Source organism: Dipodomys ordii, unplaced genomic scaffold, assembly GCF_000151885.1.
Source record: "Dipodomys ordii isolate 6190 unplaced genomic scaffold, Dord_2.0 Scaffold10, whole genome shotgun sequence".
Taxonomy (NCBI): Eukaryota; Metazoa; Chordata; class Mammalia; order Rodentia; family Heteromyidae; genus Dipodomys; species Dipodomys ordii.
In genome coordinates this window covers 15,083,807-15,110,831 of record NW_012267226.1, presented here as the reverse complement: position 1 = coordinate 15,110,831, position 27,025 = coordinate 15,083,807, and the positions used below count along the sequence as shown (strand labels likewise).

Genomic DNA, 27,025 nt, shown 5'->3' with positions numbered 1-27,025 from the left:
CTCTCTTTTTGGTTGGAGAGAGCTGTGGCGGTTCCCTACTGCCCCGTCGCCATCTTGGTCCCCCCTCCTCAAGTTAAAACTTTTATAAAAGTTAGGGATACTGTTTTGGTGGTAGCCTTCAATGATGAATTTTGAAAATTGAGTCCACCTTGGAGCAAAGAGACAGAACTGGCAGGCTGAAAATCCACAATTCACAGGTCTGTAACTACTTTGTGCATCACAGCTGTTGCTTCACGTCAAAGTAATGTCTCCATGACGCAATGTGCTACCCGTCCCTAGAGCCACAACACCCTCCCGGAGAATGGCTTGGCTAAGAAAAACAAAAAACCTCTCACTCCTCTTCAGGAGAGCAAATTGTTCTTTCAGTGCAAGTTTTATTTGAGAAGTTTTTCACCCAAATCTCTGGAGACACTTCCTGAGAATCCATCACGTCATACCCGTGTCCCCAAAACTCTACATGTCACCTGAGTGTATCTACACATACGTGTGGCACCTTCGCCTGTCATTATTTGTGCCACTTCCTAGTTTAGGGCATGGGTTGGCAGCCACTTAAAAGTAGAAGGAAACTAGGCGCTGGTCGGGAGGCTGAGATCTGAGAATCGCAGTTCAAAGGCAGCCTGGGGAGGAAAGTCCGTGAGACTCTCATCTCCAATAAACCACCAGAAAACCAGAAGTGGCGCAGTAGCTCAAAGTGGTAAAGCGCTAGTCTTAAGCAAAAGAGCTCAGCGACAACTCCCAAGTCCTGAGTTCTAGCCCGACAACCAGGAAAAACAAAACCATAAAAACTCTGGAGTGTCCAGAGTTTCCCCTATTTATCATAGGTGCCCTGGTTGAATGAGTGCTATCATCTCAAGAGAGTCTTGGTGGGAGAAGGTGTGGGAGACCTGCCCTGTTGGGGATTAGTAGACAGGGAGCATCCCATTGGCAATTGACCTGTGTACCTGAGTGCAATTCTTAGGGAATCGTGACCAAATCTTGAGTCTAGTAGCCAGGCTAAAGAATAAGACCCAGGGGCTGGGAAAATGGCTCAGTGGTAGAGCGCTTGCCTTGCAGGCATGAGGCCCTGGGTTCGATTCCTCAGCACCACATAAGCAAAAAGAAAAAAAAAAAAAGCCGGAAGTGGCGCTGTGGCTCAAGTGTTGGAGCACTAGCCTTGAGCTGAAGAGCTGAGGGACAGCGCCCAGGCCCAGAGTTCAGGCCCCAGGACCGGACCCCCCCCCCCAAAAAAAAGAATAAGACCCAGCCAATACAAAGGTCTTTAGGGATACGCCAGAATTCCATGTGGACAGAGATTCAGAGAGAGGGACAAAGGGTAATAGAGAAGAAGGGGCTTCCACAGTGGCATGTCTATTTATGCATAGGCACTGCAGAGACTCTAAGAATGTTACATTGTCAAAGTGCTTTTCATTTCAGAGAATTCTCATCTGTATGCTTCCCTTGGATTCCCCGCGGCAGGTACCACGGGGATCATATTCACTTTAGAGAGAATCAGAGAAGTTATGCCAAAGAACTCCTAATAGTTGGATCCCACTGTCTGCTAGCTCCAGGACCAATCTCTTACCCTCCATTTCACATGCTCAGGTGTACTTCAGGGTGATTGTTGTCTTTTGGGAAGAGGAAATAGCCCCAAGAAACATTTGTTTCTTTTTTAACCTCAGAAGGAATTTTACCTCTCACTGTGGTCTGTACTGTGATGAGACTTGTTTTAGGTAGATGCACAAACTGATTCTGGATAGGATGGCTGATGAACAAATACATCTAAGACTATATTAGCTGAGCATAGTGGCACCCATTATAATCCCAGCACTCGGGAGACTGAAGCAAGAGGATCCTGAGTTCAAGGCCAAACTTGGCTGTATAATGAGTTGAAGACCAGCCAGTTGAAGACTATGTAGTATACCTTTCAAAAAGATTTCATCACACAGGCTTTGGTTTGCTGAGTGAGTGTTCCAGATCATGTTATCATAGCCAGAAGTGAGGTTATATTTTTGAATTGTAGAGCTAATATTTTTGAACTAGAATTGTCCAATAGCTTGAGTATGACTCCACAAACAATTGCTTCAGACCTGCAAGAAAGGCAAAAAAAGAAATGAGTATATTGCTCACCAGATTGTACCAACTAGCCTGTAAAGGAAGCATAGTCATATTTGAGTAAACTAGTTTGTAAATTTGATGGTTTGATGACATCTTTCTCTAGCCTTGAAAGTGTGGATTTCTTCTTAAAAAAAAAAAAAACAACTTTCCTCAGAGCCCTTATTTTAATGCTCTGCTTATTTTATGTCAAATGCTTGAAAGTCACTTCCGCTCCCGTCTCAGTTAAATTTGACTCAAGTGCGTAGATTTTGTTTCTAGACAAATCATGAAAAGTTGCAGTTAACCTCTGACTTCAGTCAGTCTTCTCTCTCGTTCTTTTGATACACTTTATTTGTCTTTAATCGCTAGGAGAGCTAAGAAGGATTTCGATTCACAATGATTGAGAGGTTGTAAAAAAATGCAGAGGGCATAGATCTTGGCTCATAAGTTAAAAATCCGATTCTATCCTCAGTTGTTATATGAAAAGTGTCTCTCTGAATTGTTGGCAATATGAACAGAGAGCTTGTCTTCTTGGGTTACCTGATTACAATTTCATTTTTCCTACAGAAGCACACCTAGGTTGGCACCTTTAAGTATCATGTGCTTGCTGCAAAAAATAATAATAATTAAAATGAAATAATTAAACATATTTAAAGCATGTTTCATATCTTTAAGTAGTTGCACAGAGGAGTTGTCATTCATCAAAGCAGTTTATGAACACAATGCATCTTGATCAGTGTCACCCCTTTGAATATTCTCCCCCACCCCTTCTCTCATTCACCCTAGTTTTAGTTTATGTATTGAATTTCTTGCCATTCAACAAAGCAGATGATAGGTATGATACCCATCTTGATCTGTGTCATCATCACATCAATATGTTGACGTGATGCACTACTCCTGAGAATTTGCCACATGCTACCCCTGGGTAGAGCTGGGAGGCATAGTGGTACGGTAACCATGTCATCGAATCCCTGAAATCTCTGAGGAATTCAACTAAGAGAACCACTGGAACACCATTGTGATGCAAAAATGGCTAGGCAGAAAGCAAAGACGCGGGTTTACATTTTCCTATGTGGTACTTTGCAGTGGTTACAAGAAAGAAGAAAATTACAGCTTCTGTCTATAAACAAGTTTGCTGGAATAGAAGCCAGTGGTTTGGGAGTGTGAAAAAAGTTTTTGTTGTTGTTTTTAGCATGTATAATTCATATATCAAACAATTCTCCCACTTGACACTGAATGGCTTTTAGATTCATTGCAGAATTCCTCAATTGGTTTTAGAGCTGTACCTCAAAAAGGGACACTACACATTAACTAGTCATCCTTTCCCAAAGCTCCAATCCCCGCCCCCCCAACCACAGACAAACAGGAGTCAATGATGTCTATAGATTCGATTATTCTGGACAGTTTTTATAAATGGACTCATGCAATAGATGGTCTTTCAAGACTCTTTTCTCCAAATGACCGTAATATTTTTTCCAAGTTCAACTGTGTTGTGGTACATCGTCATTCATCTTTTATCTCCATTAATATTCTGTTGCATAAATATACCATTGTTTATCCATTCATCGGTTGGCTCTGTTTTCTGCTTTCTGTCTATTATGAGTCATGCTGTTCTGGATGTTTGTATTCAAAGCGTTGTGTGGATATATGTCTTTATTTCTCTTGGGTATGGAGCTAGAAGTAGAATTGCAAGATCTTACATGGCACCTGTCTGTGTGACCATTTGAAGAACTGCCAAGAGGTTTTGCCAAGTAGCCGCACCCACTTATCTGCCCGCTAGCAGTATATGGCTGTCCTGTTTCTCCACCTCCTTACCAGTGAATTCCTTCGCGTTTTCATGATCACCATCCAAATGTGTATGCAGCGTGTGTGATTGTGGTTTCCATTTGCACTTCTTGGGGGCTCATCTTGGTGAACAAATGTTTATGTGCAGTCCGGATATCTTGTTTGGAGAACTTCCTATTCCGATCCTTGGTCTGCTTTTATCGCCTGCGTATCCAGTTGTGGTATTTCTTTGGCCTCTCCTGGGCATTGCTTATTAGGTCTAAGGTGTGCAATCTGTGGATTGTATTCGCTCTCTTCATTGGTATATATCTCTTGAAACATGGAAATGTCCCTTCTTGCCAATGTCCAGCTTGTCTGTTTAATTGATGTTGTTGTTGCTGCTGCTGCGGTTTGGGTGCTGCCTCTAGAATCCCATCGATTGCCTCATTCAAGGTGACTTATCAGTGGCCTGTGTTTTTGCTAAGATTTCCTCCCTCCCTCCTTCCCTCCCTCTCTTCCTTCCCTCCCTGTCTTCCCTCCCTCCCTCCTCCTTCCTTCCTTCCTTCCTTCCTTCCTTCCTTCCTTCCTTCCTGTGTATTGGTACTAGAGCTTGAACTCGAGTCTCTCTCTGTTGTTTATCTGCTCAAGGCCAGTGCTCTACTACTGGAGCCACAGGCCCATTTCTAGTTTTTTTGTTTGAGGTTTTTGTTTTTGTTTTTGCTGGTTAACTGGAGATAAGAATCTCTCAGATTTGTCTGTCTGGGTTTGCTTTGAAATGGGTTCCCCAGATCTCAGCTTTCTGAATAGCAAGGACTAACAGGCATGAGCCACTGGCACTCAGCTTGCTAAGATTTTCATCGATTCAAACTCGGACTTTCAGGTGATGAATCAATTTTGAGTAAGCAGCCCAGCTCTGGCCCTCTGCACACAGTCATCCAGTTACCCCAGCGCCCTTTGCTGTCAAGTAATTCCCTGTGGCTGTCTCATGAGATAGTTGTGTACCATGCCAACGATATGTTTAAATGATGTAGTTTTCATTGCACAAGCTTGTCACTTGCAACCTAGCTCCTTCATAACTGCCTACAGCTTGATGATTCCTTCCTTAGATATTTGTTTTGCTTTTCTCTCTTTGTGTGTATGTGTGTGGGGGTGGGGGGGTGATAGTGGTATTGGTGTAGTGGATGGGTTAGGTTCTTGTCCATCTAAAACCCCCATTTATTGAGTTTGTAGTTTGTGCCAGACATTATACTAAGCCTTAAGAGTTTTTAAGAAAAAAAAAATGTTGCAGAAGAAAGGGAGACAATTTGGAGACAGAGTCTCTGCTCTCTTGAAAGGAGCAGAAAATTAAATAATATAACAAAGAAAATCTTGAGCAGTAATATATGAAATATAAAAGGAGCTTGAGTGTGTGTGTGATAGATATACATATAGAGATAGGTAGAGATAAATGATAGACTTCTAGTTGCTTAAAAATGACAAGATAGAAAGCACGTTGCGATTCATGGAGTCTTGCTGCACTTCCGTGTTATTATTGAAATATAAACAAAAAAGTGAACTAGAGCTTTTAGTTCTCATCTTTAGGCTTCTGTTTGCTCTTGGGCTTTGTGATCTTCAAAACTGACTATAACATCAGAGGAAATAAGACAGAAAATTCACAATCTGATTTCTCTTTAATATGAATATTATACTTTCTTAATAAATGGCTGTTTGTTAAAAAAACAAGAAAGAAAACAAGTTTTTAAAAATTTAATTACTGTACCCTTATTCTCTTCTACAGCTTCTCCAGGTTTTTCCTTGCCTTTTCCCCTGTAGAGGAATAGATGATACAACTTCATGTTTGCTCATGTATTTGTTAGGACACATCCTATTTTGATTAATTATGTTTTTAGAGGCACTATAAAATCCAGACTGGCCTTGAACTCACAATCTTCATATGTCAGCCTTCTGAGTGCTGGGATTATAGACATGTGCCTGTTTAATTTGGGGAGGGAAGGGGATGATCAATATCAGATAAATCATACATTATCAAAATCATTTCCAAAAAATTAATGCAGCTGCCTTTTTCCTTTTCTTACTCTGGATGTATCTGATTTTCTAGAAGTTGATCTTTTTTAAAATATTGCCTTCCTGAACTGCATTCATTGTTTATCCTGTATCATCTGGGTCCAAACATCAAGTACTTATGAATGCTGAAATGTAGCATGGAGAGTGATCTTTTTAAGCTAACCAAGGAAATAGGCATGATTTGAAGCTCACCTTTTCTGTCCTGTGAGGCAAAGTTTCATAATGAACCATGTCACAGAACAACTGGAAAAAAATCTGTTGTTGGTGCTAGCACAGATGCTCCCTCAACCTGTCCTGACAAGTCTGCACTATTGTACATTTGTCAGTCAATCGATAGTTTTGCGCTCTTTCAGTGTATTGTATGTCGAGTAGTTGTTAGGAACATGCAGAAGTTCCCAGTCCTTATTGTTTGCTACATGAGCAGGAGAGACCTGTATATTTTGAATGAATTAATACCTAAATCTCTAGGCTAAGTTTCAATGCGATGGGCTGATGCTACGAGTTTTCATTACCCTTGAACAATATAAATTATGTGAATCCTAAATGCACGGTGCACATAATGCTTATTTTCTTACACATTCATGGCAAATATTAGAGCTAGAAAGACCTAAGAAACTCTACAGTCCCTATTTTCTCATTTTGTAGACAAAGAAAGATGCCCAGAGAAGTGACTGATTATCTTACGTGGAATATCTCATTAGTAGCAGAGTAAGTCTGTGTACAAATAAAAGGACTTGGAATAAAAAGAATAGTCTTCCTGTATTTTGACTTCGTGCTTGCTAATGCATCCAGCTGCATGGAGTAGATGCCACCAGTGGCTGTTTTGCACATCTTTTTTATGACTGAGGAAACATAGGCTAATCACGGTTGTGTGTAAGGGACCTCCTGGCATTAGGTTTCCATAAGCAAGTGGTAATAAAAGCATCTTTTACAAGCTGGGCACTGGTGCCTCCTACCTATTATCCTAGTGGTGTAAGAGGCTGAGATTCAGAGGAGTCATAATTTGAAGCCAGCTTTCCCCCTTCTTCCTCTGCCTCAAGATGTGAGATTGCTGCGAATTCTGTTTTTGAGGGATGTAACCGAGGTTACAAAGAGTAAGAGGCTACTGAAATCACTCACCCCAGGAAGGCTTAGTATCTGCTAATAATCTGAAAGGCTAATAAACAGAAAGGCCCCAAATGCACGTGCTACAGAAATTGATTTTTTTTTTCTGTAAACTGGAACTGAAACTGGTTCCTGGTTAACAATGCTTGATTGAGGTCATCGGTATTTTTTCATTTGTTTCCCATCCTATGGATGTTTTCTATAATTGTTCCAGCTAAGTTATTTGTGCCTATCGTTTCCAAATCATGAGCCAGAGATTAAGCAGGGGAATACAGTCCTGAGTAAAGATGAGACCAATGGTTGGGAGGGACCCCTGGACACACAGTGAATTTGTGGGTTAAGAACTATGTCGAGGAAATTTGGGGTTGAATATGGTTGAAGTCTTTGGTATGCACTATGAAAGGAGAACCATGGTAGCTGATGGAATTGTCTTAAGAAGCAGGAAGGGAGAGGGAGAGGAGGTGAATTGGATCAAGGCCTACTGCATGCATGTAGGAAGTGTTTTAAAATGAAAAGAAAAATGTGCTAAGGATATTCAGCTTGTCTATCTCTGATTCATACTCAACTCCTCTATCTGAGAAGTGGTTCTTTTGTGATCCTGTGATCGGACACCAACACGGAGCTAGCCGGTTAGTTTTGAATATTGAATGTTCCCTGAACAAGCACAGCTTGCCTAGGCCCTTAGGCAGTGAGCAAGACCTCTGACCACAAGCAGCCCAATGGGTATGGTGGGAAGAATGGCTTTAATGACAGCACAGCCTCTATTGTTAAATATGCTCATCTGTCTCTTGGACGTAGATGCTACGGCTGTATCTAGAGTTGGTAAAATACATAAGCCTGAATTTAGAGAGTAATTACCCAGATTGTTCAAGTTGAATAAAACCTCATTTGCCAAAAATGAGAGGTCATTAAAAGGGAACACACAAGGTTACCTACATGTTTGCCTTCTATTTAGATGTCACCTAAAAAGAAGATACTGTATTTTTTTCCTACTTTAGAGAAAACGAGTCTATTTGGAAGAAGGTATTCCCAAAGGTATAAATATTGACATTTAAAATAAAATGAAAAGGCCAGTCCACCGATGTATGTAATGATCTCGTCTGTGTGTTGGCTTTGAGTGGTTTTTCTCCTCCCTCTACTTGACCTCGTCATGCCCTTTCTCTATAGAAACCCAGCTGAGGACATACCCTGCCTATGAAATGGTCGTGTATTTCCTGGTGATATATTGGGGTGTGGATGACATAATAATTCACATCTAAGCCAAGCACTGGTGGCTTACACCTGTAATCCTAGCCACTCAGAAGACTGAGATCTGAGGATTGAGGTTCAAAGTCAGCCCAGGCAGAACAGTCCCCCTGACACTCTTATCTCCAATTAACCACTCAAAAACCAGAAATGGAGCTGTGGCTCAAGTGATAGAGCACCAGCCTCGAGTAAAAGAGCTCAGGGACAGCACCCAGGCCCTGAGTTCAAGCCCCGACAACTGACTAATAATGCCCTTCATCCCTGACATGAGAGACACTGCAGTGTACGGTACCATCCTAGTCAGATGTGATAGTTTTACAATCCATGATGCAATTGTAGGCTCCTTGATAGGCAAAACCAAACATGCACAACTAACCATTCCTTCCCTCCCAAGCCATCTGGTCTTCATGTGTTGCAATCTTTTCCTCCACAGAAAATGAAAACCCTGGCAGAGAGGAGGAGGAGCGCCCCATCTCTAGTCCTGGATAAAGCCCTGCAGAAGAGGCCGAGCACCAAGTAAGTACAGAGCTCAGCGCACTCGGCTGGGAGGTACTTGGGACTCTGTGTTGTGTGAAGGTTTCTCAGAGCACATCTACAGCTTGTTTTTTTAGCTGTGGGGTCATTTGTTTATAAGCACCAATGGTGTCTGTGTCATGATAGAAAAGATGGCTCCTAGAGTGTTGTTTGTTGGTTTGGATTTTTCTGAGGACTCTAGCGAGCAGCCTTCACACAAATGATGTGAGCCATGAAACAGCCCATGTAGTCTAGAGTATTTTATTCCTGTATCACGTGCAAATGCCCAGTGTCCAGTAGATCTGTTAAAAAAAATAAAGAAGGGGGGAACACTGTGTCTAATTATTCATGCATATTACCTATTTTATATGTAAAACACGAGTATTTTTGTACATTTTAATGGCTGCTACATTTTATAAAAGCACAGTTGCTTTGCTCTTTTTAGAACCCTTTCCCAAAGCCATGTGGATGTACATTATCTTGTGCTCTCGTCACATTGAGCAACTTCTTAGCATCCTGCTCTTAAATTTAAATATAGCAAATATACCGATTATAAGGAGGTCATGCATGTAACTGCTTCATCCTCATTCAGGAGAATCGTGTCTGAACACACACACACACACACACACACACACACACAGAAATGCAGCACCTATTATTCATTTTATTGTTCCTTTACATTTTTGTTAGTGTTTTACCTATATTTCTTAAATGATGCTCAAGACCTGTGAATTCCAGAATGCCAAAGGTGACATTAAAATAAATGTGTGTATCGACTTTCATAGAACAAAAGGGAATTAGGTGTAGGGCCTGGAGATCCTCTCCAGGCTAGCAGAAATGCTAACACGTGAGTGACTGGAGCATGCCATTGGGATTGCTTTGGCTCAGTGAAGCAGATAATGCGCAGCCATGCTCCTCCACCCAGGCCTCCCCAGCACCTCTGCCATATTTGCTACTTCTGGTAGAGCCGCTTTCTTCTACAGGCTCAGATAGACCTTCCCCAGTAGTGGCAGAATATGACTTTTGTGCCAACAGTAAGGAAAACCAGCTTAAGTTAATGTGGTGTATGTTTTCCTTATGAATTACTATTTTAAAGCATATTTTACGATTTGACTATACATCGTTTTTTATTGTTATTTAAAGGGGGTGTACAATGCGGGTATAGCTGGGTCAGGTAATGAATACATTTATTGTTGAACAGTGTCACCTCTTCCCTTGTTTTCTCCCATTTTTCCCTCCTGACCCCTCTCTCCCATGAATTGTGTAGTTCATTTTCAACATAGTATCTAGTGAATATCACTGCAGCGTTTGTTCGCCCTTTGTCCCAAGTAAGCCAGACCCAAAGAAACATAAGTTGCATGGTTTTCCTCATTTGTTGTAACTAGAATGTGTCTGTAATTTGATAAGTAAACACGCTGGACAGTAAAAGACAAAAAATACATTTGAACGTGATAAATTATACAAGATTCTAGACATGCACACAGTGAGACTAAAGAGAGATGTTCTGAGGAGAGGATCACAATGGCTCCATAATTTTGTATATGCCTTGATCTCGTTTCTCTAGGGGAATAAGTGAACAAAAGGACCATGGCCTATAACAGTTAGTGATTAGGCTGAATGTACACACAATATTTGTAATTACTAACTAGTAACTAACTAGTAAGAACTAGTTATACTAATTACTAGTAGGATTTTGAGATTGGTTCTTTCCATTTTTTTGTGTGTCTTGTCTTTGTGTTTTTTTTTTTTTTTTGGTCGGTCGTGGGGCTTGAACTCTGGGCCTGGGCGCTGTCCCTCAGCTCTTCAGCTCAAGGCGAGCGCTCTACCACTTGAGCTACAAGCGCCACTTCCGGTTTCCTGGTGGTTTATTGGAGATAGGAGTCTCACCGTCTCTCCTGTCCAGGCTGGCTTTGAACCGCGATTCTCAGATCTCAGCCTCCTGAGTAGCTAGGATTACAGGTGTGAGCCACCAGCGCCCGGCGTTTTGTGTGTGTTTTTAATTAAAGATCAAGCCAGGTGCCAGTGGTTCAGGCCTCTAGCCTTAGCTACTCCAGAGGCTGAGAGCTGGGAATCATTGTTTAAAGCTATCCAGGGCAGACAAATCTGAGAGACTCTTACCTCCAATTAACCAGCACACAGCCTGAACTAGAGGTGTGGTTTAAATCATTGAGCAAAATAGCCAAGTGAGAATTCAAGGCACTGAGTTCAAGCCCCAGTACTGGCACAAAAATGAGTAGCAAAATAAATTGGAGATCAAATCCCACTACAAGATGCATGCAAGAAAGTCTGAATTTCGTCCATCTTTGCACAACACATGTTCTTGAAAAGTTGTATAAGTCAGATTTTTATGAACTATCAGCAAATTGTTTTATTAAGAGATGTCACTACTGTTTTTCACAGGGGTCAGAAACAATACAGATTTTTGCATTTCTAACCATTACATGCTGGAAACATGGAACTTTTTTCCAAAGTCCAAGATGATCGGCACATATTTTAGGTAGCACTTGATAGAGGAAAATCCTGGTACCTGCTTCCAAGTCATGACTATCTCTTGAGAAGTGAAAAGGGACCCATTCCTGGATATGAATGATTTTCTTTGCAATGTAGAGTCAGACAGTAAAGAAGCAGTGTTCTTTCTACTGGCATTTCACACGCCTTGCCTCATACCCCGATTTCATCTGAGCCTTGCGGTAGAATTGTCTCTACTGATGCCTCCTGGATCTTCTAAAATAATAATGTGTAGATGATACAAAAAAAAACAAAACTTTTATCCAACTTCAAGCAGACATCTGCAGAGGATTTAAAAGAAGGCTTTCATCTGACAACAGCTGCATCACAATTTAAAAAGAAAAAAGTTTATCAAACAAGCTAGATTTCAAGAAGAAGGAAGACTTAAGCTGAGTGGCTGAATTAACTGTTGGTGCCTTGAATGGTGGGTTTTTTTCTCCCCAGCGGTCTTTGATGAACCAGGGAGTGTAGAAAGGAAGATAAGTTCCAGGTTTTTAACAAGTTTTTGGTCTGTGATCACCACTCAGATCAGCGGTTGATCTGTGTTGTAGTTACACTGTGTGGTATAGTGCATGACAAACGTCTTGGACACTAAGACATGAAAGGTTTGCTAAGGTGAACATTCACAACGCCGCTCATCACACCCAGATGCCTTAGTCTTTAGCACAACAGCGTTCAGTTCTAGGTATAAGGACAGCCTCGCTTATGTACCGAAATTCTCCCTGATAAGCCTCAGGGCACATCCAGTAAAGGCATTCGTTTTCCTAAAAGGTAAATGAAGGTTGAACTCTAGTAGCTTATTGACATCTTTCTAATCCTATAGTTACTTATTTGTCATAATTGTAGTCACTTGAAAGCCATATACCCTGAATCCTAATTGCTGCTTCCTAAACACATACCCTTCAAACTTTGGCCAAATACTTCTATCCCTTTTATCACTGCAATGAAAAACATTTTGAGTTGTGTAAGTCAAATGTAAAGGAAAGACACTGCATAAAGTGGTAAAAATTGGTCCTATTTTACCAAACAGAGTGAGTGTTGTTAGGCAAAAGGCTTCCTAGACACCCGTAGTGCTTTTGATGCTTTTTCAAACTTTAGATTCTTTCAAAATGGCCAGATGTGTGTGTGTGTGTGTGTGTGTGTGTGTGTGTGGTGTGCACGCACACATGCCTGATGCTGTGTGCTATTTCTTCAGCTGCAGTTCTGGGTGGAGATCTTTAGGAGATTGTGTTAAGTTTTTCCATGTTCTCCTGGACTTTGACAGGATCAAATTAGTTTATTTTTTTTAATACTTGCAGAACAGCACGTCCATTTAATTTCTCCATTCCAATGTTATAGCTTATTTTCTTGCTAATTGCAGTCATGATTCAATTTTATCTTTGGTTTTGGCACCGGGAAAGCATTGCTTCATTAGCGCATGCCTGTTTGCCCTTCCTCGCCCTTGTCCAGAGGAACAGCAAGGCCGTCCGAAGATGCCATTACTGTATTTATTGAGCTAGATACTCCCTTCCCAGTGCAACTTGAAGGTTTTCCCAGAGTGTTTTTGGCACTTCGTGATTGACTTTCCTTCAGAACCTTGAGAACAAAAAAAAAAAAAAACACGAAGGAAACAGAAGAACAGATGTTACAACTTAAGGAGGCGCTTCAGATTGTTGTGCTTCAGAGAAAGCTCTGGGCCAGCTTTGGAGCGAGTTTCAACCCTTCTGAGTAACTGCGAGAACTTCAACGAGTTACATGGCTTTTTGTGGACTTTCCTTACCTGTAAAATGGGACTGACCCGTTCAAAGAGTGAATACCATGCTCTATTTCATATCGTTTCATGGCTGGGTACATTTTTGTTGCAATTGCATTATGGCCTGGTTGGGACTGTGTGTCCTTCCTGTAGACCATCCTTCCTGAGACCATTTCCTCCTCTGCCAGCCATGTGACAAGATTGGCAGAGCTGGGGGTAGGGGAGGGACCACTGGACTGCACGACGTCTTTCCTATTCTCACCAACCCCCAACAATTCTAACAGCAACTCGGTAGCACAGACAATAGAAAAACGCGAGGGATGGTCTTTTGTAAATCCCTGATTTTGCATATAACTTAAAAATAAAGCATTGTACTTTTAACTTCATGGCAAAAAAATATTCCATCTATATGAATAAAACTTCTGTACGTTCGCTCTTTTAATCTGCCAGCGCCACCCTTGAGACATCTCACAGTATGCATCCATCACTCTGCTAAAAAAAAATAAGAAAAATAAGTATCCCCTCCCTGTGTAGAGCCAAGCGTTTGCTTATCTGGGATCCGTGTGTGACTTTTTTGTTTGTGTGTGTGTGAGAATACCATACAGAGGAGTTACAGTTACATGGGCAAGATAACGAGTACATTTCTTATCAAGCATTGTTGCCTCCTCTTTGTTTCCCCTTCCCATCCCTTCCCATATTCCTCTGCTCCCCCAACCCAATCCTCCCCTACCCCCCACCAAAGTTGTAAAGTTTGTTTTTTGACATGACGTCTTATACATCTCATTGTTGCAATGGGTCCACCTGTATCCCTAGTTAAACGATTTGTTTTTTTCCCTTCCCCTCCACAAATTATACCAACATCAAATACAATGAAAGCAGGGGTTATACCGTGGGGGAGGGACATACAAAGCAACAAAGAAATCATCTTATAAATATGTTAGAAACAATTGCATGAAGGGAAAAAAAAAACAAAAACATTTGAATACTTATCTTGGGGTTCATTCCCCTAACATCAATTTATCTGACCTTTTCTGCTTGACTCAGAAATATACTTTTGGGCATTTACCCAAATGATCACAAACAAGACCACACTAAAATTATATCAAATGAAGTAAGCCAGGCCCAAAGAAACATAGGTTCCATGGTTTCCCTTATTTGCAATAACTAGTATACGTCCGTGTGTGACTTCTTGCGAGTTCATTTTGTAAGCCAAACCCTACAGCGGGCCCAAATGAGTCCTTGTGTAGTCTTGTCTGATCTCATGTGACTCTGTATCAGAATTGATCTGTTATAAACCATACAATAGTATGTCACGGTGGGCACTGGTAGCTCACGCGTGTAACCCTAGCTACTCAGGAAGGAGGCTGAGATCTGAGGTTCATGGTTTAGAGCCAGCCCCGGCAGGAAAGTCCATGAGACCCTTATCTCCAGTGAACCACCTGAAAATTGGAAGTGGCACTGTGGCTCAAGAGGTATAGCACTCACTTGGAGCTGAAGAGCTCAAGGACAGCATCCAGGCTTAGAGTTCAAGCTCCATGACCAACAATAGCATGTCACTTCAGCGATTAGGTTATAAAAAACGAATCTTCCATCTTGATGGTGGCTTCTCCCTCTTTCTTTGCTCACTGGATTGGGGCATCTGCATGAACAGCCCCCTAGGGACACCCACAGGAGAAAGAACCTGGGAAATGCAAACCCCAGCTTCAAAGAGAATGTGCTTCTATTTCTTTCTAAAACATCTGATAGTAAACACAGTGTAATTATCTAAGGATTGAGTTTTCTTTCTGGGAAGGTTGGAGTGGTTTTTTTAAATTTTTGTTTTTATTACTGTGGCAGTTTCTTTCATAGATAAAATGAAGAATTAATTGAGTATTCAGTACTTTCTTGGGTCACTTTTAGTTATTTGGCCTTTCAATGGAATGAATCCATTTCATCCTGTTGTCAACTTAATGAACACAAAGTTACACATAATATTCTTTTATCAGATCTCAGCCTTCTGAGTAGCTAGGATAACAGCTGTGAGCCACTGGTGCCCAGCTTTCATTTCTTTTTCTTTCTTTTTATATATTTCTTTTTAGTAAGTGGTAATAGATAAAACATAGTTGAAATCTTTTTTTCTATTTCATTTCAGTAGCTGAACCTATAGCCACATATTTCTTCATAATATTATTCTCTTATCCATGTAATAATCTACAGAATCTGTATGAACTTTTATTTAAAAATGAATGTTGGAGCTGTCTGGATGCTAGTGGCTCACTTCTGTCATCCTAGCTACTCAGGAGGCTGAGATCTGAGGATCACAGTTCAAAGTCATCTGGGGCAGGAAAGTCTGTGAGATGCTTATCTCCAATGAAATCACAGAAAAAGCCAGAAGTGATGCTAGTCTAAAGTGGTAGAGCCTAGTCTTGGGCAAAAAGGACAGTACCCAGGCCCAGTGCCAAGCCTCAGTACTGGCCAAAAAAAAAAGAAAAGAAAAGAAAAAGAAGAAGGAAAAGAAAAAGAAAAAGGAGTGTTGACTTATTTGAACTATAACACTTTAAAGTATAATGGATGTGTTAATTCTGAGTGTTGTTGAATTTTTCTTAAACTATGCACTGTACAAATATAACATTTCCCGGGCTGGGAAGGTGGCTCAGTGGTAGAGCGCTTGCCTTGCATGCATGATGCCCTGGGTTCTATTCCTCAGCACCACATAACAAAAAGAAAAAAGCCAGAAGTAGCGCTATGACTCAAGTGGTAGAGCGCTAGCCTTGAGCTGAAGAGCTGAGGGACAGCACCCAGGCCCAGAGTTCAGGCCCCACGACCGGACGCCAAAAAATAAATAAATAAGTAAATTAAAAATATATATATATATATAATATTTTCATATCAAAATTACAAGAAGTAAAATCTGACTAAACTTGTAAATTCAGCTCCTTGGCTTTAAAGGGCTTTTACGGTGAATTTCTACATGTGAATTATTCCTTGTCATCCTGCTGTTGTTGTTTTTATTATTATTATCCCCACTGTTTTTCTTTCCTCTTATGTTTTGCTAAGCACATGTTTTTCATTTATTATATAAAAATGTGTTTATGATTGTGTTTGTGCACCTGCAGCCTGAAGTAGGCTAATTCTTAATCCTGAACTTAATCCTGTTGTCTATTTTTTATTAAAAGGAAAATAAGATGGAGATAGGAGAAAATAGGATAAAGGAACCAAGAACACTTTCTTTTTTTTAATGTTTTAACCTCCAGTAAGCATTGGGCAGATTGGATAACTCAACTGGAATTGCTGGTTCAACAATAGAGCTCTGATATATTGGTGTCAGAACTGCGCAAACTTCTGAGTCGCAAAACTCTGAGTGTAGAGATCTGGACCATGTGTTCACTGGGCTGAATTTGTTTTCATTCTGACAGTTAGAGATAGCTTTATTTGGGGAGTGCCCTTTCAATTGTTTTCTTACATGTTCATTAAGGAATTCTAAAATATGAAGAGTCGTTTATAGAATAGAACTGTAAGCTCTCCTATCGCTCCACCATTAACTAGCAGGAATGCTCACTCCCCTGGCCAGTTTGGGCCATATGAGTTTTTCCATTGAGTTGCTACCAACATAACAGTCAACTTCCTCCATAGCTGACCATCTAAAACAAAGACACACGTGGGTGCTCATGCACACATTCTCCCTGCTCTCCTCTCGTCCTGGCCACTCCTCCTCCTCCTCTCCTTGCTCCTTCTCTTCCCACGATCCTCCCCCACAAAGATAAAATCTAGAACATCTTTTACAACATCATCTGAAAGAAGATGGCTTATGAACACTATGGACAGAAGTCTCTTGGATACCTAAAAAAATTGTCTCCCTTAACTATAAAAAAATGCCTTTACAAATTTTAACTCTTTTATCTATTATAGTGGGGCTTTGTAAATAGTTCTCCTCAGTAATGACCAATACCATTTTATTGGTACTTCCTTTTACTTAGAGATGTCTTTTGTGTGCTTCCAATTTTCTTTGAATGTCTTTTCAATAACTTTTTCCCGAAAATGGAATCTAGTGTCCTTGCAGAGTAATAAATTTCCTACAATTTGATGTAAAGGTAAATCCAATTGGAATCATGTCTTCATCAGTGTCCATCCATAACAGCTGAGCTTTTCTTTGCCATTAACTTCCCGAGTCTCTCCTTTCTTCCCTTGTCTTCTGAGGTTCCAGACAGCTCATTCTACTTGGTTCCTTCTTTGCCTAAGTGTTAGAAGCATTAGAAGTACCCAGAGCTCAACACTTGAAACAGTTCTACATCTATCCCACCTCCCTAGATGAACCAATCTCTTCCTCTAGCTTTAAAACACTTGTTTTGACACCATTTAATAGATATTTCAAACCTAACAAAATTCCCTATCTCTGCCTCCACCTAAGTGGTTGATTTACTGTCAAATCGTAACAAGTTCTGCCTTTGAAACATATCCAGAATAGAGCTAGTTCTCCCAACCTTCATGGCTACCATCTTTTTCTGCAAAATGCCAAAGCCAAATAGAACAGTGGGTTTCAGTGTTTGCTAGAAACTGAGTTCTGGGACTATAGCCAAAGTTTCCTGAGTAATGTACTTCTCCCATATCTTCACTATTTAACACAATGTCTAGCGCACACAGGTAGATGCTCATGTGGATATTTGTTGGGTAAGCAAATAGTATAGTGAAGTACATAGAAGCTAGATTCTTTTTCTCGTGCTCAGTTATACCTTCTTCATTTCCACAGCTCAGCCCACTCCCATCATGCCATGGTTAATTCATTTACATACTTTGTCTTTATTGTCAGTAGTTCTTAATGTGTTTTCACCTGTTTTTCCCTGATGGCTCTCCCTTCTTCTAAATGGCCCTCCTCTTATACTTTCCTCAACTTAATTTCAAATCACAGTGTCCTGCTTAAAAGCTTACAAAGTGATTTGAGGTTTGTTTTTTTTTGCCTTTTTTTTTTGGTCAGTTGTGGGGCTTGAACTCAGAGCTTGGGCACTGTACCTGACCTTTTTTGTTCCACCACTTTGAGCCACAGCTCCACTTCTGGTTTTCTGGTGGTTCATAAGAGTCTCACAGACTTTCTTGCCTGGGCTGGCTTTGAAGCACAATCCTCAGATCTCAGCCTCCTGAGTAACTGGGTGTGAGTGACCAGCTGGCTGAGACAAGGTTTGAATAACCCCTAACGTGGAAAGAAAACTCCCCTGATCAAGCTCCTTCTACCGGGGTGCTTCCCAGGCCCTTGTTACCTCCGCCTTCCTGAATTCCCAACAGTTGTGGAAACACCTGCTCATCCTTGTGATGCTCCCTGCCTTTTCACCCATCTGTCTGTCCACCCTCCAAGAAATGGAAGTCACTCAGCCTCAGATCGGGGCCCCATTTTCCTCCGCTCTGTTCCTTGTACTGCTCTGTCTGTGGTGTATCACAGTGTTCACTCGTCTATTCCCCTGTCAGACTGCTGACTCCTTGAAGGCATGGGCCGAATCCACGCCCGGTACCTGTGACATGGCAGGAGCCCAGCACACACATCCTTTACTATGAGCAATTGATTGCATGGTGTGTGCAATAGATGGTGAATGAGAATTCTTGAGAGATAGGAAGCAAAAGATCAGCCGTACATGCGATGACAAGCAAGCATTCAATTGAGAAAATGTTCATAGAAGAGATGGCATTTGGAATAGGCTTTGAAATGTGGGGAATGCTGTAGAAGGTAAATTGTGTTCAGCTATTGAACAAGTACTGAGTGACAGCTCTGTGCTAGTTAGTATGCCAATTGTCTGGATCCTATCCAGTGCTTGTCATTAGAATCTCTAATTGATGGCTACTTCTAAACATAGCCCTTTCTAAGAGTTTTAGTTGACTTTCTTTGGTGATCAATAAGAAGCAATAATAGCACTTTAAAAAAGTGTTCCTACCGGAGACTGAGATCTGAGGATCACGATTCAAAGCCAGCCAGGGCAGAAAAGTTCCCATGAGACTCTTATGTCCAATTAGCTACTCAAAAAAATGGAAGTGGAGCTGTGGCTCAAAGTGGTAGAGTGCTAGCACTGAGCAAACAAGCTCAGGGACAGCACTCAGGCCCTGAGTTCCAGCCCCACAACCCTCCCCCCCCCCCAAAGGTAAACTCTTTTTTAAATTAATCCTTAGTGATAACATCGAGAGAGATTACTCTGATCAGGTTTCAGGGAAGCTGTTAGCTGCTTTTTTTTTTTTTTTCTTGCTGGTTGTGGGGCCTGAACTCTGGGCCTGGGCGCTGTCCCTCAGCTCTTCAGCTCAAGGCTAGCACTCTACCACTTGAGCTACAGCGCCACTTCCTAATGTGGCGTTTGAAAATGTATCCTGTTCCATATTTCTCGGCTAACTATAAGCAACAATTTTGTAAACCTTTGTCTTAGACTGGCTGATCTGCAGCATGCAATCTATTCCAGGGACCAACTATAGAAGCAGCAGTTGTATCAATCTTTGTCTTGGAGTGGATCATTTGAGTAACAGATCTGCACCCCGTGGCCTGTTACAGGGACAGTCCCTCAGCCGGCATCGACACGTGTGCATTCCTGTCATCCTTCCTGTGCTCCAACAGGACTCTGCTGATTGATGGCCAGGTGGAACTCAAAAGAGGCCTGCAGAGGCAGGAGCGCCACCTCTTCCTATTCAACGATCTGTTCGTGGCGACCAAAATCAAGTGAGTATACTGCTCCCCTCTCTTCCTGTTATCATTGTAAAAGTGCATCTCCACAAAGGGAGACCACACTGGCCAAAAGAAGGTTTAGCCTTCTGCTCTGAGAGCTAATATCTGGAGTTTCCTGTTTGTTTTGCTTTAAAAAAAAAAAAAGGAGTTTTCTTTTATATCTTTTTGTTGTCGTTGTTGTTCGTGGGGCTTGAACTCTGGGCCTGGGCGCTGTCCCTCAGCTCTTCAGCTCAAGGGCTAGCACTCTACCACTTGAGCCACAGCGCCACTTGTGGTTTTCTGGTGGTTTATTGGAGATAAGAGTCTCACCGCCTTTCCTGCCTGGGATGGCTTCGAACTGCGATCCTCAGATCTCAACCTCCTGAGTAACTACAATGACAGAAGTCTTTATATCTTTTAAAATAATTTCCCCCCAGAAAAGTACTGGGTCCCTATATGTGCTGGGACCTAAATACAGGTAAGGGTTAAGTAAAGAATGTCGTGGACATGATCATTCTCTTTTCTAGCTTGACCTCTAATGTGGGGGCTTTATATTTCATGGGGAGAGGAGATGAGAACTTAACATTTTTTTAAAAATAAAACAACAACCAAGAGGAACGTCTCTGTAATACCAAACTTGAGTCCGGCATGTCCCTTGTGGTCCTCAACTGGAGGGCAATTGGAGCCCTGGCACCCTTGAATTTGCTGAACTAATTTGAGATGAGCACTTAGCACTGCTGGTCACAGCAGCAGGTCGGAGGGGAGCAGGTGGACTTGGTGTTTCATCAGTTCATCTTCAGGCTTCCTTCAGAAACGGCGGTTCAGTCTTCAGCTCGCCCTTACAGGGGCAAACTCAAGGGGGCTAAACAATGGCCCCTATTGCCACATTTATTATTGTTTTTAATCTGAGTTGAATTGGAGCAGACACAGTAGAGAACATGGGCGAGCGCCCCCTGTTACTGACTCAGGTATTACATTCGCTCCAGTCTGTGCCCCGTGTTGACCACACTTGCTGGAAATGGTTGCCAGTCTTGTCATTCTTTCCTGTAGGAAATTAGAACACGTATGAAAGCCAGCTGGGGGCCTTCCCGACCACTCTTGATATTCATTAGAAAGATAAATAGTTTCTCCAATAAAATTAGGGCCTTCCTTTTTACTTTAATGATGGGATCTGTTTTACAAGCATTTAATTATTTAGAAGGCAGCTGGTATTCTCTGTTATGAGTCCCAGGCCAGCCTGGGACCATGATTCTTCTTCCTGTGCCTCGCATGCAGTTGGAATCGCTCTGCATACCAACACACGCTCAGCTTCCTGGCTCTGATGGAGTCTTGCTAACTTTTTGCCCAGACTGACCTTGAACTGTAATCATCCCAAGTAGCAGGGATTACAGGCAGGAGTTACCAGCTTGGTTCGCCCTAGCTTTATGTACATAAATGTTCCTAACCTATTTCTCCTCTCTCTCTTATCAAGAAAGTCTTCAATAGTCTATGAAACGAACTCCAAGGAAAGGAAAGGAGACATTTTGTAAAGTTAGCATTGCTGCTGTTTTTGTTCTCTTTTCCTTTTGTCTGGTTTGTTTGTATTTGGGGGGATAAGGGAGGACACAGAAAAGGTGGAACATAGGGTGAACAAATACAACAGGAATACTCACTAGACACTACATGGAAGATGAACTGTACATCTTGTGGCTGGGGACGGGAGGGAAAATCCAGGAGAGAGCAATGGAAAGGGGAGACATGGTTCAAAAAGAATTGTACTCATGACTTATTTCCTGATTCATGTAACTGTAACCCCTCTGTATATCAATGCTACAATAACAATATTTTTTAAGTCTTTAGCTCTCTGTGTTAGACAAGAAAGTAGACCAAAGATAGAAGTTGGGGGGTGTGTGAGGGGGAAGGGTAGTGATTCAGAATTACCCTTCAGAAGCAGCTCCCTCCCCCCCAGTTCAGATCGCAGCTGTGATACTTAAGCTATTTGGCTTTTGGTAATCTCTCTGGCTCCACCTCCGTATGTATAGGAGGTCCTGAATTTCCCTGGGTATTTTGTCTATCAGTGCTTTTTAACTCATTAAGTCTCAGCCCCACCATTTGTATGAAATATGTCAATGAGATCAAAATATATGGCATTTCCACATCACAGGGCCTTACGGGAGGCTCAGGGAGAAATTGTCAAAAAAGCAATTTTACTGCTGATTAAAAGTAGGTCATCTTCCAGGTCCCCAGAGATGAATGATAATCACGTGAAGTCTATTCGCTTTCTCTCTCTTTGTATTCTCTTCTAGTTTAGGTTCTAATTTTAGATTACAGGGTTCGGTTTGATTTGTCCTTTGGGTTCAGTTTTGGGTTTTTTTTTCTCTTTTGCCAGAATGCGAGGTAAAATGGATGAAAAATAAAGTTAAAATAAACTTGCTTTTCTAAAGGCTGGAAAGTCTTGCTACAACTCAGTTCAAAGTGTATTATAATACTAAGGGGTTTTCTTTAATCTTTCGTAAGATGGCAATGTTTTTCAACTTGTCAATAAATTATACATTTTAATATTCGTCCACTCAAATATTTTTGAAAGTAAGCAAGTGAGAATTTTTGTAGTAGCAGGAAATTTCAGGCAAGTTGTTGTTCCAAATCCAGTGCTCAGTGTATAGAAAAATAGTGTGGCCAGTTTATGAATGCTTCCTGTCATATACGTAGGCCTGAGGAATCAACCTTTCATCCAGCATTTCAAAGGCCAACCACGTCAAAATCTACTGTGACAATCACCTGACACTGAAATGTTAAGTCATTTGTCGCCCACAATTATGCCAACTGGCTTCTTGTAATAATTAATGACACCCTGGTAGAGCTAACGAAATAAAAAATGAAGAGATCCTGTTGCCTGTTGCTCTTCTCTTCTATTTTCTTTGTGTGTGTGAATGTGTTTGTGTGTGCACGCGCGTGTGCGTGCGTATGCATGGGCTGATCCTGGTACTTGAACTCAGGACCTGGGTGCTGTCCCTGAGCTTCGTTTACTCATGGCTAGTGATCTACCACTTGAGCCACAGCTCTCCTTCCAGCTTTTTTGGTAGTTAATTGGAGATGAGAGTCTCACAGATTTCCCTTCCCTCCAGGGGCTGGCTTCAAACCTTGATCCTCAGATCTCAGGCTCCTGAGAAGCAAGGATCACAGATAGGAGCCATCTGCAGCTGGCTGCTTGGCTTTAAGGAAAGCAGCTTTTTTGGAGAATGACATTATCAGCATGCTAACTTGAGCAGCCAGGTTGTTCAAGGAAGCCTCTGGAAATCCCTTATTTGATGTCTTCCAAAACATATGCGCACATACCCTGTTCTTTCCTGAGATTTCTAATTTCAACCTGGAGTGGGGCGAAGAGATGTTCTTGTCTTTGGAGAAAAGGCACCGTCCTCGGGGAGGGAGGGATGAGATGTTGAAAGGGGTGACACAGATCAAGAGCTATTGCATTCATAAACCTTTTTGTTCAATGGCAACTCCTTTGTGTAGCTACTTAAAGATAATGATAGTAAAAGAAAGGCACTTTGGTCTAGGTGGTTTTGAACCATCTTTGATGCAGAAACGGTAGTCTGAAAAGCATCCTACAGTTATAACTTGTCCTTACATGGTGAGCTCACAACCATTTTGTTTTTTCTCTTTCTAGATACAACAATAACTTTAAGATAAAAAATAAAATAAAATTGACTGACATGTGGACAGCTAGCTGTGTGGATGAAGTGGGAGAAGGCCACACTAATGCCACCAAGTCCTTTGTCCTGGGCTGGCCCACGGTGAACTTTGTGGCTACTTTCAGGTAGGAACCGCAGCTACTCTTCCTCTTTGCTTGGATTGGCTAATATTTTTTAATTTTTCATTTTTTTTTGCCAGTCCTGGGGCTTGAACTCAGGGCCCTGAGCTTCTTTTGCTTAAGGCTAGCGCTCTACCACTTGAGCCACAGCGCCACTTCTAGCTTTTTCGGTGTATGTGGTACTGAGGAATCAAACCCAGGGCTTCATGCATGCTGAACAAGTATTCTACCACTGAGCCACCTTCCCAGCTGGATTGGCTACCATTGAAAACAAATTTTGTTCCTCTGATTTTTTTTAAGGAAAAACCTTGTATTCTGATTAGGTATTTAAGTCAGTTATTCATGTGCCTTATTTTTTAAAGCCATACTTTTTCATTCAAATGTTTAAAAATAAATGATAAATATTGGGAACTTTTAGAGCTGTTTCCTTGGTATGGCCTGAGATATTTTTGTGAAAGGGTTCTACCTGGATTAGGAGTGTGGAATCGAGTAATCAGACCTCTAGGATCCTCCCTGCTTCCGCAATGCCAACGTATCTGTTTTACATATTGGTTATTAAACCTGATCAGTCTTTGCAAGCCACTGAAAGAAATCTTCACCCAAGCAACTTTTATAGAATAATCCAGTCTAAGTTTGAGGAATGAGTTTTCCCTGATAGTACTCCCAGATTGTCCAAAACAGTAGTGTTGTGTTATGCGAACAGAATGAAGTGTGATACAAGACTAAGTTCCCTGAATTGTCTTTCTGATTTGGTGTCTGCAGAGATATGACCATCAAAAGTGAATTTCTGATATTATGGAGTAAAAATTACTTTCCTAAGACTCAGTCTGAAGCCTGGAGAGTGGTGAATAGATTCATAAATTCAGAATATGTGTCCTTATTAGCCAGGACATGATTAGTTAGAGTTTGTTGATTCACATCTGTCGTTTCCAGCAATTGTATCCATACTCCAGTCTTTGTTTTACGCTTCAAGGCAAATACACATGACCTGCACCTGAGGCTTTTTGTTCTGCTTCCCTTTCCAGTAGCGATAAACTATTCAGGCATCCTCTTGAAACCAGACAACTAAAATATCTTCCAAGCTGTTAATCTTTTAATAAGGACAAGCATGCCATTAAATTCTGTTATGCATTGCCGGCCCACCATGAGCTTTTAAGAGCTTATTTGGGAAAAGCCTGTTATTGGTGGGTCATTTTCTGCATATTTGTTTTTTGGTTTAAGAAAACCGATTTCTACAGATATCATCACTTCCTGTTGTTGAATCCGTTTGGTGAAAGGAGGAATTCCAAGTGATCTTTTTAATTAAAAGAATTCCTATGCAACTTCAAGAGGGGGAAGACATGGGGATATGTTTTCCTCACATAGCATTGCTCCAACTATGGCTCTGTAGCCAAGTGGTTAAAGTTGACATCATCAATAATGTCATGGTGGTGACATGGAACCCCTTACTATAAGGTGATAAAGAGAGCAATCGCCTCTGTAGTGTTTCCCTCCCTGCAAAAACAAAAATACATAAATAAATGCTAATCTAGCCATGAGAAGACCATCTGCCAAACACAAAGCGAAGACAAGACTGTAAAATCTCTGAGCAGTACTCCTCAAAACTGTGAAGAGCTACACCAAAATCAGGAAAGACTGAGCAACTGTCCTACACCAACCCTGGGGTGGATGGAATAGGTAAATGTTATATGATATTGGATTGCCTTCAAGAACAGAGGAAAAAAAAGACCATCAAAAGAAAAACCGACAAAATCTAAGTCACATCAAGAGTTTATTTTAAATGTGAGCGCCAGTGTTTAGGAATTGGATCAGAAGAACGTAAAAGGATGTGAGATGAATACAGAAACTCACTGTATAAGCTCTGTGACCATACTGGTCTAAAGAATGAGAGAGAGTAAATATGATCAATGTATATTGTATTCTTGTCTTGACATAGCACCAAAAAAATCCCACACTGTATAGTTAATGTGAACTAATGAAAAAAAATACTTTCTTGCAAAAACATACATTTGATTTTAAAATGACTTGATCTCTCAAAGCCAACGGTTGAGGAATTCTGCCTCTGGTATGGCAGAGTGCAGTCTTAGCACGCTGACCAGCCTACAGATAACAGCTCTGAAAGCTGAGCAAAATACACACAATTGTAACTCACCTAAGGATTCTGAGGAGGTGACAAACCTGGGGTGATTTGAGAGGAGAGTTGGCACTTGGAAGAAGGCACCAGCCTCAGTCGGGTGAGGTTCCTGGTTTTTAAGGCACCAGTGGGTACAGGGTCACTAAAACTCACAAACCCCTGCAAGTCTCTCTGGCCTGAAGAAGCAGAGTACAGAGTCCGAATCAACCCAGGTGAATGGAAAGCAAGAGGAACGAGACAAGGGGAGTTCCACTGTCTACATGCAGACGCTGTTCAGTGAGTGTACTCCTTGGTGAACCGGTGAGACAGAATTTGTAACTCCATCCCACCAAATTCGTTGTCTGCTGAAACCAAAGCAGCGACACAGTCTGACTATAAATTCGAACAGTTCGAACAGTGTCAAGAAGACAACAGAAAATTCCTTGGCATACAAAAGAGACAAAAGGGAGAAAGAAGATCAGCAACAGAAGCCCACCCCGAGGTGACTCATACCCCAGATTACCAGAAAATAATTTTTAAATACAAATAAAGAGGCCAAAAGAAAAAAAAGTCCAACTGAAATGCATGAAAAGATGAGAAATATTGGCAGAGCAACAGAATAACCGAGAAAAAGCCAAAGGAAAATTCTACAACAGAAACGTACAGAACATGTTTTGTTTTTGCTGTTGTTGTTTTTTTACACAAACCATGTAGCTTCCTTACAGAGTGGAAATGAGAGGTGTCTGTGAATATAATGTTGGTATAAATTACTTCTGTGGTTCAATCTTCCACTCTTATTTTCTTTGTTGGCAGTTGTCCGGAACAAAAGGACACGTGGCTCACTCTGCTTCAGAGGTAATTTTTTTTTCAATATTCTGATTTTTAATGTTTCACCTGTGGTAAAAGAGCTTAAAATCATGTGCTGAAGAGTTATATCCCCAAACTCTTCCCTTCACCCTTTCTAGAAATTACTCGCTTGCCCTCAAAAAATATCATCTGTTGTTTATATTGTGTAGTTGCAACAACTGACTGTAAAATAATGTTCTCTCGGTGTAAGCCTTTCTGGGAGGAGAAAATTGGGGTTTGTTTCAATCATTTTAGACAGAAATTAAGTCATCTCTTCCTGTCATCCTCAAACTACCAATTGGTGCTAATAGATTTGTTCAAAAGTGCACGATATTCTATAGTCCACCTCACAAATCAATTCTCCCTACCATCCAGTATCTAGACCAAAATGGCCAACTTCAGCTCCTCAGCTAAACCCCTAGCTCTCCTCCACAAGCTACGGGAGAGTTAAGAATTCCAGGCTGGTTGAAAACTAAATGGGAAATAAGAAGCCATGGCTCTGGGTTGGCCTAGTGAAGTATTGAATATATTCTCACACTTAGTAAGTATATGGGGCCAAACCTGTTCAGAATAGGCAGGGAGACTTGAAGGAGAAATCGATCTATATATTTATTTATATGACCC

General features: G+C 41.3%; 1 protein-coding gene across 1 annotated transcript in view; it reads left to right on the top strand.

Annotated features, from left to right (window-relative positions):
- The first annotated feature begins 3,678 nt into the window (after positions 1 to 3,678).
- The window catches only part of Arhgap20 (Rho GTPase activating protein 20), a 42,910-nt gene continuing 19,563 nt past the window's right edge, over positions 3,679 to 27,025 (top strand). The window contains exons 1-5 of the mRNA XM_013009483.1: positions 3,679 to 3,705; positions 8,684 to 8,766; positions 19,503 to 19,667; positions 23,299 to 23,448; positions 26,369 to 26,410. Coding sequence (XP_012864937.1) covers positions 3,679 to 3,705; positions 8,684 to 8,766; positions 19,503 to 19,667; positions 23,299 to 23,448; positions 26,369 to 26,410 — 467 coding nt within the window. The remainder of the gene's footprint in view (positions 3,706 to 8,683; positions 8,767 to 19,502; positions 19,668 to 23,298; positions 23,449 to 26,368; positions 26,411 to 27,025) is intronic.